The sequence below is a fragment of the Palaemon carinicauda genome, chromosome 8, assembly GCF_036898095.1.
Source record: "Palaemon carinicauda isolate YSFRI2023 chromosome 8, ASM3689809v2, whole genome shotgun sequence".
NCBI lineage: Eukaryota > Metazoa > Arthropoda > Malacostraca > Decapoda > Palaemonidae > Palaemon > Palaemon carinicauda.
The window spans coordinates 152,910,151-152,922,650 of NC_090732.1; the positions used below are offsets into that span (position 1 = coordinate 152,910,151).

The following is a 12,500-nucleotide window of genomic DNA, read 5'->3' on the forward strand; positions in this document are numbered from 1 at the left end:
CTAGGGTAGGGTAAGGGTACTTTGACTATTGAGTACAATGAAAATGATAATATATACATAGTAATGATGGTTATAATAATAACAACACTTAATTTAATCCATTTGAAAGTGAATAAGCCCGGAAAAGCCAAAAGACAAACACCACCACCCAATTTCCATTCCGTACACAAATCTTCTACCTTATGGGAGGTAAATAGTTTCATTACTCTAAGTAATTGCAGCAAAACAAAGTAATAACTCATTCAACTTTGTCCTATAGAAGTTCAATCAAGCGTGGATTGCAAAATTTTAAATAGAGGTGACAACCGGGAGTTATAAAAGAATGTATTACCGTTAATAAATTAAGATAAATTTGGCAATAGGCCTACAATTAAATAGATATTTCTCATCGATTAGATTAACGATATGAAGCATCTTTAACAGTAAGATGCACATCATGAGCTGTCTGTTAACCACAATTGTATGAATGTGAAAATTTAAATATTGCAGAAATTTTATTCCAGATATGACCAAACTGTGGAATGATCTTCTTAACCAGTAGTTGAATCGGTGGAACTTCAAATTTCCTGCGAATGTTTTTTTTTTTTTTTTTTTTTTTTTTTTTTATGTTGAACATTCTTACATAAGTCTTTTTTTTATATATCACTTATGAAAGGTCTATCTTAATGTTATTACTGTTCTTAAGATATTTTATTTTAATTGTTTATTACCTCTCTTGCAGGGCTAGTTTATTAATTTCCTTGTTTCCTATCCTCACCAGGATATTTTCCACTGTTGGAAACTTTGGGCTTATAGCATCCTGCTTTTCCAATTAGGGATGTAGCTTGGATAATAATAATAATAATAATAATAATAATAATAATAATAATAATAATAATAATAATAATAATAATAATAATAATAATAATGATGATGATAAAAGGTTTGCACTCAAGATCTGCGATATATCGACAGTGTTAGAAAGAAGACATACAGGTAGACCGGTAAATAACTCACTTGCCATTCAATGTTAACGACCTACTAGTGTGTAAAGTAGTTAGCAGTTAGGCGAAAGGCGAGATATTCACGGGATATTCGGCGTGAAGTATGGGGATATTCAATAGAGAATCAATTTCAGTCTTCTTTTCATATATATACATACATACATATATATATATATATATATATATATATATATATATATATATATATATATATATATATATATGGGGTGTGTGTACATATAAATATATACACTTATAAAGTATTTACATGGTATAAACCTATATATACACACATATGTATATATAGAGGTCTGTGCATAGGCCTACATATAATAATGATAATAATAATAGCCTATATATAAGCTATAGATATGTCGTATAAACACAACTCACTTATGAACATGAAAAATTACACATAAACACAGACACATCACATGAACACACGCATATATATATATATATATATATATATATATATATATATATATATATATATATATATATATATATATATATATATATATATATATATATATATATATATATACTGTATATATATACTGTATATATATATTATTATTGTTATTATTATTACTAGCCAAGCTACAACCCTAGTTGGAAAAGCAAGATGCTATAAGCCCAAGGGCTCCAATAAGGAAAAATAGCCCAGTGAGGAAAGGAGAAAGGAAATAAATAAATGACGAGAACAAGTTAACAATAAATCATTCTAAAACAGTAACAATGTCAATATATATATATATATATATATATATATATATATATATATATATATATATATATATATATATATATACTGTATATATATAAAACAAATCAAAGGAAGAACGTTCCCCGAGATCCCAATCTATCTGGCAGAAGCTAACGGCCTGTGACAGTCTCTGATCAGACCAACGAAAATTCCAGCTAATTGACGTCCCGGTTGAAACCACAAGACACCTGCTGACGGCGGTGAAAGAGAGAAGGAGAAAGAAATAACAGTGGAGAGTCTGACGGAGTTCCTGACTCACCTGGATGCGCCTCTGTCGTGCTGACGGTCTCTTGGCGATCACCGCCGGCGGCGTCGAAGGACCAGGAGGAGGTATGACGCTCAGGGCGGCGCCCCAAGCAACAGCCGAACTTCCTGAAGCCTGCCGCTCACTCCCGCCCACCCAAACACTATTGACACACCCACACTTTTGGACCAACTTCGGAGGAGCCGGTAGTCATTTACCTCAAACAAAAGAACAGGTACAACACACTTTCTTTTCAAGCCATTTTACACCCATTCTTTGAGGCACCGGGTGACTTTTCCCCGCACGTCACCGTGGCATTTGCCATGCGCGGCCCATCATAGCCACTCATGTGTCATCTGCGCATTGTTCGCCAATCATCGGCTCAATAGACGGTGGCAGACAATGTGATTGGTGCACAATAAGCGGGAAATAATGTGATTGGTGCACATGGAGTCGTAGGCGGGGCCGCTGTCATAAGGGGCGTTACTCCCCGCGCTATATCGGTAGCTAGCGGGAGTGGCCAGCAGACGGAGAAGAAAGAGGGAACTGGGAGTTAAGCTCTCGTTACACCAAACTTAATGGCTTTTCACCTTTACCCAGTATCATTTATTTTATCAGATATATTTCCTCTGCAAACTCATGCTTAGATGAAAACCAGCTCTTCGGGGTCACATGGTCCAGTTGAAGGTTCTATCAGAGATGATAATGTTGTTTGCTTTCTTTTTTATCAACATATATAAAACTTCTTTGTTTTCGCTTTTTTATCTTCAGCCTTTTTCGTGTGCCATTTATGCCTTATAAAGTGTAATCAAATTATCAAAATCACATTTCAGATTTTGGGTTATGAAAATTAGCCTACGTCCTTCATGAAGGAAAACGATAATGATGTAGATAACTTTCAAATAATCTATTGGGTTCAAGAATGGTACTGTTATACTTGCTTTTCTTGTATGATAAATTATATGAAGAGATTAACCCCTGCTTTCCAAAATAGATAAACTACAGGAAATTCAGTCTGAATTTTCAGTTTATTACAGAATATTTGACGCCACAATTGAGAGGATTAAAGAGGTCCAAGATTCTTATTTATGTCGTTTATTTTGTCTGTTAATCATAAAAGGTTTTATTTTAGCTCATGAAAATTTACAAAAGCATAATCTGGATACAAAAGAGCCTACAAATATCCTTATAAAACAAACACAGATACACAAAGGACAATAATGATTCGAAAAACAGTTATTATATGTACTGAACTTTGATCAATACTTTTAAGCAACACTAAGATTTTTCGTTTCGTTGCGTAGGTAACTATAAGCGGGTCCTCTGCCTCTACGGTGTCATATTATTATTATTATTATTATTATTATTATTATTATTATTATTATTATTATTATTATTATTATTATTATTATTATTATTATTAGCAAACCTATAACCCTAGTTGAAAAAGCATGATGCTGTAAGCCCATAAATTCCATTAGGGAAAGTACACCAGCGGGGAGAGGAAATGGAGAAATACCAAATGAATTATATACCGTAGGCCTATGAGAAATAACGTAGAAATGTATGGTACATTAAGATCAGTAACAAAGTTAGAATAGATCAGCCATATATAAACTATGAAACGAGACTCGTGTCACTCTGTTCAACGAAAAAGCATTTGTAACAAAGTGTTCAAACGAAGAATGTTTGCAACAAGTTTGAAATTCTGAAGTTCCACAATCTGGTCACAGCTGGAATAAAACTTCTAGAATATTATGTAGTATTGAGCTTTATGGTGGGAAGGCAAGACTACTAAAGTAAACTGCATACTTGGTAGGCTACTACGTAAAAGGTGGTACCGTCTTGGAGGATCTGAATGCAAAGGATGGCCAGAATTAGGAAAAACATTCAGCAACAAGCGTTATCTTAGGAAGACCTTGATTGAGTAAAACTTCATGATTAGTAAATAACAATGTTATATATATAGCATTTGATTTCAAACAATAAATTGTTTTTCAGTGGTGTAGCCTACTGTTTTCTACTTAGAAAAAAAGAAGAATGATTCGAAATTATTCTATTTAATTTAACCTATAGATAGACGCTTTCAGATGGCAGAGCGAAATGGCTAAGTAAATTTGGGTAGCACTGTCGTAACAAGAGAACAGTCATACGCATGTATTACTGTCATGATGTCAATCATACGGTCGAGAAATTCAGGTTCTGTATGATCAAGGCTAATCCATGATATCGTTAGTCAGGATCGAACAGGCCAATCTGATTCACATGTTCTACAAACATCAACACCCCACCCACCCCCTCTCTCTCTCTCTCTCTCTCTCTCTCTCTCTCTCTCTCTCTCTCTCTCTCTCTCTCTCTCTCTCTCTCTCCATTCTGCAAGCGAAGTATGAAGGCTGAATCTGAATGAAAGAAAAGAGTAGGCCTACTGAACTTGAGATGTTGAGTTTTTTTCATAATAAAAGTAGCGCATGCAATTTTAAGGGCGAGAAATTAGCATATACAAAGATGTAATTATTGTGTTTTAGATCATTGTTTTTAGATGTTCAGATTAAATGAGGTGAACGGAAGACGCCAGATTACTACAGCTTAGAGAAGAAACATGTAATTCAGGAAATGATGAGAGAAAGGTTCAAATACGAAAGACCCAATTATTATTATTATTATTATTATTATTATTATTATTATTATTATTATTATTATTATAGTTGTTGTTGTAACTAGCTAAGCTACAACCCTAGTTAGAAAAGTAGGATGCTATAAATACAAGGGCTCCAACAGGGAAAATAGCCCAGTGAGGAAAGGAAATAAAGAAAGATCTCCCTTATATACAGTAATAAAGAGTGTCTGGATATATATATACAGTATATATATTTATATCTATATATATATATATATATATATATATATATATATATATATATATATATATATATATGTGTGTGTGTGTGTGTGTGTGTGTGTGTGTGTATATATATATATACTGTATATATATATATGTATATATATATATATATATATATATATATATATATATATATATATATATATATATATATATATATGTATACTGTATATATATATATAAATATATATATATATATATATATATATATATATATATATATATTTATATATATACAGTATATATATATATATATATATATATATATATATATATATATATATATATATATATATCCAGTCATGCTCAACGGCATTGCCAGACGTATAACTATTCTTTCTCTCCTGTACCTCGAGTATGGGGAGTGGCAGTAGTCATACCCTGGTGAGAGAGAGAGAGAGAGAGAGAGAGAGAGAGAGAGAGTACCCCGAAAGGCAAGAGGAAGGAGGGAGGGGTTGAATCTGTGTGCGCGTGCGTGTATCAGGTGTGTGTGCATATTTATCAAAATATTTAGCAGTTATTTTTTACTAGTTTAGAATAGTGTGCCTGAGTGTACTCTCAAGCAAGAGAACTCTAACCCAAGATAGTGGAAGACCATGATACAGTATTACAGTCTATGGAGAGATTGCCCGAAAAACAGAGGCAACTGACGCCGTCTGAATATAGGGGGCACACGACTGATGATGTTTCTGTATATGTATATAAAGTCGCTAATATTGTGGAAGTTTTACGAAGATTGCCCACCAGAAGGTTGCTTAACCGGTATCCTTCTCCTGTGCAAGTTTACGTATTTGTGAAATGAGGGTTTGTGCATCGCCATGACAGTAAAGCTGTACTAGTCAGGGTCACCAATACCAAGCTGGTTTGCTGCGAGCGATCAGACTGAAGTCTCCCATCATCACCGGATGTTAATGAAAATGGCCCAACCCCTCACGTGACTTAGGACATGTCTGAGGCATTTGTCCTACAGTGGACTAGAAACGGCTGCATTTGTTATTGTTACGGGCAGGGTGTCTGTGGCTTTTGACGATGACATCTTGTTTTTCTGTCCATATAGGTATATTTATAATATTTAACCTTGATTATATGAACAATTAAATCAGCATCAATATTATACATTTCCCAATAATACATGCTCCATTTATGGTTAATTCATGCTGTCCTTCAACAAGAAAATTAAAGGGTAAATAGATATCCCTCAAATTTCGTAAAATCCTCAATTACTGAGGACTGTATCTCTGATCCAAGTCTTGAATAAAAGAAAATAGTTTGACAATATTGTCTTTTATTGCGTAACAACTTCCTTAAAGTAGATTTATTACACGTCATGGCGAAAAAAAATATGAGTACCGACTCGTGCAATATGTTACGACCACTCATTTAAGATTAATTTGTACATTATTTCATATGTTCATCAGTAAAGAGAAGAAACATAGATTAGATTAAACAAATTGTTGTCACTATTTGATAAAAGAAAAAATTGATAAAGAGTGGAATTCCTTTAGTAATTCCTTTTCCCCTGCAAATTTGATGGTTAATTAAGCTTTATACCAAAACCTTTGGTTCTCCGTCTTATCAAAAGAGGAACTGCCACATAAACAGAATGAGCACAAACAAACTTCAACTGGTTAAAAGGTCATTCACATATCATAGTTACAAAATTAATAATTTAATCACATTCACGCTTAACGCTTGGACGTTCAGAATTAAAGAACAAAAAATAAGTCTTTCACTAGCTTCGTCATCGCTGCCTTCCGCTCCAAAGTAATTCTTGTTGATGAAATACAATCTTTATGAAAGGGATAATTCTTTCCTTTACTTATCACCCCATCAGAAGTTCACAACAGGCAGCTTGTTTTTCCTATGAACAAATTACTACACTGTCATAATTGGACTCAATCTAAATTAACCACCAAACCTTCACTCATTACATTCACCGAAAATATATGCAAATATATAGTGACATGTATTATTATGTTTACTTTCGCACATACAGTACATACTAACACGTACACGTTCTTTCAGAATCAGTTGTATAGATAATTAACATATATATCTAATACGTATAAGCATACGTCAATGAATATATTCATATATGACACATTCCTGTACATGTACAGTATGCCTGTTAATATTTTATATATATATATATATATATATATATATATATATATATATATATATATATATGTGTGTGTGTGTGTGTGTGTGTGTGTGTGTATATATATATATATATATATATATATATATATATGCACACACATACATATATATATATATATATATATATATATATATATATATATATATATATATATATATATATATATATATATAATGGTATATCCTTATCAATAGTAAAGCCTTATCTATTAACCGGAAGAATATATTTTTCTTAAACATTTCTATTCTAATTATAAACATTATATATTCATTATTTGATTCTTAGGATATAATTATTGTTTTGTAAAGAACGATAATGTTATAACCAGTTACAAGATAGTTTCTGAAACAAACAAAAAATATTTAAAGCTATTCTTCAAACTATCTCCAGAGTATAAGTGAAAGCCTACACTATTTATGCTCGAAGCATAAACTTCTTTGTTATATGAAGGTAAATACAAAAGAAAAATGCTAAATGATATGCAAACAGGCATTGTTCAAACTATGATCAATGTGATTCAGCTGACTTACATATATATACTTCAAAGATATATTACTATTCAACTCAAAATGCAATGAGAAGCATGCTTTCGTTGAATACCTCATCGATGGCACTTAAACTGGAAGTATTTTTGTCCGTAGCCAGCGTGGTGATGAAAATGGCCAAACCCCAGACATGACAGAGGACATGTCCGAGGTCTTTGTCCTGCAGTTGACTAGAAACGGCTCCATATGTTGTTGTTATCGTTGTTTTTATTGTACCTTAAACAGCCCATTCATGTGTTTTAGCAAGAAAACATTAGGCTCATAAGATTAATAAAGTATTAGCTTATCATTTGGAAATCATAAAACGGTAAACTTGTCGATGGATCGAAATTTATATCGATTCACGCTCCTTAGAACCCCAAAAGGTCTCTCGACCTCCGTCTGCTAAGAACTCTAGACTACTCGACGTTTGAAACTTCTTGCCTCTCACTTCCCCTCCGATTCTTTGCTCTGTTCTATCTGCATCTGCGTCTGGGGCTCGTCGCCGTCTTCCTGATCGACCAGCAGGTCGGGGAAGAAGAGTTCCACCTCACCCTGTGCGCTCATGGCGTCTTGAGTCAAGTGCAGCGGATTCAGCTCCGCCACGCATTCTTCTGTGTTCTCGCCCATCACCACGACCGCCAACACTACTGACCTGAGGTCAAGAAGACGATAACACATTATTATTATCCTGCTAGTGCAATTTAAGTTTGACTTACTTAAGATAAACTTACACTTTACCTAACGGACATTCGGTAGAAGTATTACCTTTACTTTTCTCCTTATGTATCAGTACATTTTTGTAGCATGAAAATATGCAATGTTTAGCTGGCCATGATATCATGACTCCTTAAATAAGATATTGGTCATTAATAGGGCATTGTATGAGAATAGACTAGAAGCAGGAAAACCAATACATGGCCCTAGGTGACGATGGGAAAACAACCTCCTGGAAATATTAGATTCTCTGAAAATCTCAAAATAAGAGGAACGAGTTAGCCCATAACAGAATATGTTTTCTGTTATGTTTAATGTATCATAATGAGGCCCTAAGACCAGCAAAGTATAAAGACTGTACAGTAATTGTTTCCTACTGATAGAGACTTAGAGCGATATGTTATCTAGTGTTCAAAAAAAAGGTTTAAATCGCCTATCCAGGAGACCAGTCACTTTAATTTTGGTAGTTATTTGTACTCCTCCTGCCACACTTGTTACAGGTATAGGTCAGGGTTTACTGATAACCAATTGATATTTTACCCATATGTTAAAAGACAAACAATACCAACAATAAGTTGTGATCTTTAAGAATAAAAAATCTTATTTGTGACACGGAGAGACAAACCTTGAAAAAAAAAAATGCCATGTAAGCGTAGATGTGACAGAGCGTGTTTGTTTTAATAGAATAATCCAAAGTAAGTTAAAAGTTTAAAGCTATGTTTACATTTTATTATGACGTCAGGCAAACTTTAATAATCTTTAAGTAAACTAAAAAAAAAAATATTCCTGAATTTACTTTGTATGAAAGAAAAAGAATTTGTAATCTTAAAAGTGCCTAATTAGATTTTTGAGTATCACTTGAAATATTTTTGTTTTTCTCGTATAGGTCTACTTACACTAAAAAGTAAATATTACAAAAGTTTGATAAAACTAAAATGAATTCCAAAGTATTCTGCACGATTTTATTATACTCCATTTAGTCGTAATGGCTGGACTCGTGCTTTTGTTTCTTTTTTTTTTTCTTCTTCTTTTTAAAATTATATATTTGGTTCTGCTCCTCACAAAAAAAGCTTTGGCACGCTACAGAAACCAACGAAAATTTTATGCCATGTAGATTTTTCCAAGTATTTGGAGAATTACACGGTGTAGTGGCCTACGTTTTAATTATCAAATCCACACTACCATCACAACCAGAAAACGAAAATGGCTTTAACTTCTTAGAAGACTTTATATCAGTGGTTCCCAACCTTTTTTCTGTCATTTCCCCCCTACACCCAGTTCAACCATCCAGATTTCCCCCTCCATGCCCCGCCCAGCCCTCATGCCCACTCACCTGCCTCAGAAATGGGTAATAGGTTTTCTGAAGGTAATCATCTACTCCCTAGTTTGCAATTTGGTTTTCGTAAAGGCCTTGGAGCATGTGATGCCCTTCTTACAATCTCCAATGCTGTACAGAAATCCCTTGATTGTGGTCGGGAAGTTCGTATGATTGGCCTTGATTTTAGTGCTGCCTTTGACCGTGTTAATCATGAGGCCCTTGTTTTCAAACTGAAACAGTTGGGAGTGGGTGGGTCGTTTCTTAGCATTATTATTGATTTTTTAAGTAATAGATCTCAAAGAGTTGTTGTTGATGGGCACCATAGTGATTATAGAAATGTGATATCCGGTGTTCCACAGGGTAGTGTTCTTGGCCCATTACTTTTCATACTATATACACATGACATGTGGTTTGGCCTAGAAAACAAGCTTGTTGCATATGCAGATGATGCTACTCTCTTTGCATCAATTCCATCCCCTGAATGTAGATCTAGGGTTGGTGAATCCCTTAATAGAGATTTAGCTAGAATTAGTGCATGGTGCAAATTATGGGGTATGAAGTTGAATCCTAACAAAACTCAAAGTATGATTGTAAGTAGGTCAAGGACGGTGGCTCCTCAACATCCAGATCTCAGTATTGATAATGTTTCTTTAAATATGTATGACTCTTTCAAAATTTTAGGTGTGATTCTCGACAGTAAATTTACTTTTGAGAAACATATAAGGTCTGTGTCTTCTTCAATTGCACAAAAAATAGGCTTATTGAGAAAGTCTTTCAAGATTTTCGGTGATCAATCTATTCTGAAGAAGTGTTTTAATTCTTTCATTCTACCTTGTTTTGAGTATTGTTCTCCTGTCTGGTCTTCAGCTGCTGATTCTCATCTTAATTTGTTGGACAGAAACTTACGGTCTATTAAATTTCTTATTCCTGATCTAGATATTAATCTCTGGCACCGTCGTTCAATTAGTTCATTATGCATGTTGCATAAGATTTTTCATAACTCTGACCATCCTTTACATTCAGATCTCCCTGGACAATTCTATCCTGTTCGTAATACTAGGCAGGCAGTTAATTCTAATAGCCAGGCCTTCTCCATCACGAGGCTCAATACTACGCAGTACTCTAGAAGTTTTATTCCAGCTGTTACCAAGTTGTGGAATGATCTTCCTAATCGGGTGGTTGAATCAGTAGAACTTCAAAAGTTCAAAGTTCGAGCAAATGCTTTTTTGTTGACCAGGCGGACATGAGTCTTTTATAGTTTATTTATGACATATTTGTTTTTGATGTTGTTAATAGTTTATATATGACATGTCTGTTTTGACGTTGTTACTGTTTTTAGAATGATTTCTCTTCATTTATTTATTTCCTTATTTCCTTTCCTCACTGGGCTATTTTTCCCTGTTGGAGCCCCTGGGCTTATAGCATCTTGCTTTTCCAACTAGGGTTGTAGCTTGGATAGTAATAAATAATAATAATAATGATATTCCAATTCTCCCCTTGAATATCATGTCAGTGAGAAATGATATGATCATATCACAATTGAATGGCTAACAACAAATTGCCACACGTACTATGTGGACATTATCCGCTTGTTTTAGTTAGTAGATCGTGTAATTATTTCCCCCCTGGAAGCTTCAAATTTCCCCCCAGGGGGAAATTTCCCCCAGGTTGGGAACCACTGCTTTATATCATCAGTTCTAATGTCAGCTGGGAACTTTTGGTACAATCTTGGGGCCACGTATTTGTAGGTGCGAGAACCCACAATCGGGGTGGATTCTGGCTCCAATAACTTGAAACCATCAATAATTAGTCTCGTGGCGATACGATTTATTCGGTGTATGATGTGTAGCAAATCTCTTAAATACTTTGGGCATCCGGTTCTAAAAACTCGTAAGTCAATCACTGCACTTGTTTTAAAAATCATTTTAGCTTTTGTAGGAAGCCAGTGTAGATAATCAGTATATAGGGTAACACTATCTCAAGGTGCTATACCCTTTATTATTGTTGCTTCTCAGCTAATTTAATTTTGCAAGTCCTTACGTTGTACTTTCGGTATATTGTAATATGTAAAGTTGCATAAGTCAATTCTAGTAATTACACAGTTAATTAAAAGTTTCTTAACAGAACATAAATCCAGATATTTCTTTATATAAGCAAAGTTTCTGTTATATCCAATGATTCTTATTACATCATTTCATTTAAGCACTGGGAGACAAGTTGCAATCCAATAACTTATTCTTCCGTGATAAAAACTTCAAAATCCTTATCTTTATAGTTTTAATTATTATTCTCCTGTTTTGATGACCATAGTTATAGTGGCGCTCGTTAAGGAGATGCTCATCAACCAATCAATCCTTACGCAAACTAAATTAGGATATTTATTGCCATGACTGGATTGGATTCACGAATTTGAGCCACAAGCCCCGGCGCTGAGCCCTGGGAGGCAATTCAGCATCCAAATGTAACTGGATTGAAATTATAAGTTGGGAGACTGGACAGCCAAATCCAAGAAAGGGCAGAAAGATATAGATAAAGATGAAGATAAAGCAAAGCGTAAAAAGTGGATGTAGCTTTGAATCTTGTTTGCTTACCCGACTGCCGCAACAAGCTTTTGCGACGCTGCGAGACTGGAAACACTGTTGATGGATTCTTGCTGCAAGGAAGCTTGTGTGTGGGCCAACACCCGAATTCCACCGAGGCCAATTTTTTCAAGGACCTGTGAAGCAATAAATGGTGTTTTTTAATATCTTGAATATTCATAGCTTTAGTCATTATTTTGTGTCAGAATGTATCAATTTTGAAGATAAGTTTCTAAGAAACTTGAGAAACTTATTTTCAAAGTTTCTAATCAGGTAAAACGAATAGGTAAGGTCAACAAA

General features: G+C 34.2%; 2 protein-coding genes across 2 annotated transcripts in view; both read right to left on the reverse strand.

Annotated features, from left to right (window-relative positions):
- The window catches only part of LOC137645039 (LIM/homeobox protein Awh-like), a 50,787-nt gene extending 48,283 nt beyond the window's left edge, over positions 1-2,504 (reverse strand). The window contains exon 1 of the mRNA XM_068377898.1: positions 2,012-2,504. The gene's annotated coding sequence lies outside the window, so the exon portion shown is untranslated. The remainder of the gene's footprint in view (positions 1-2,011) is intronic.
- A 4,967-nt stretch (positions 2,505-7,471) lies between these two features.
- Positions 7,472-12,500, reverse strand: part of LOC137645498 (thioredoxin domain-containing protein 6-like) — a 15,356-nt gene continuing 10,327 nt past the window's right edge. The window contains exons 11-12 of the mRNA XM_068378304.1: positions 12,213-12,337; positions 7,472-8,241 (exon numbers count right to left, since the gene is read on the reverse strand). Of these exons, the coding sequence (XP_068234405.1) occupies positions 8,034-8,241; positions 12,213-12,337 (333 nt within the window). The 3' untranslated portion in view covers positions 7,472-8,033. The remainder of the gene's footprint in view (positions 8,242-12,212; positions 12,338-12,500) is intronic.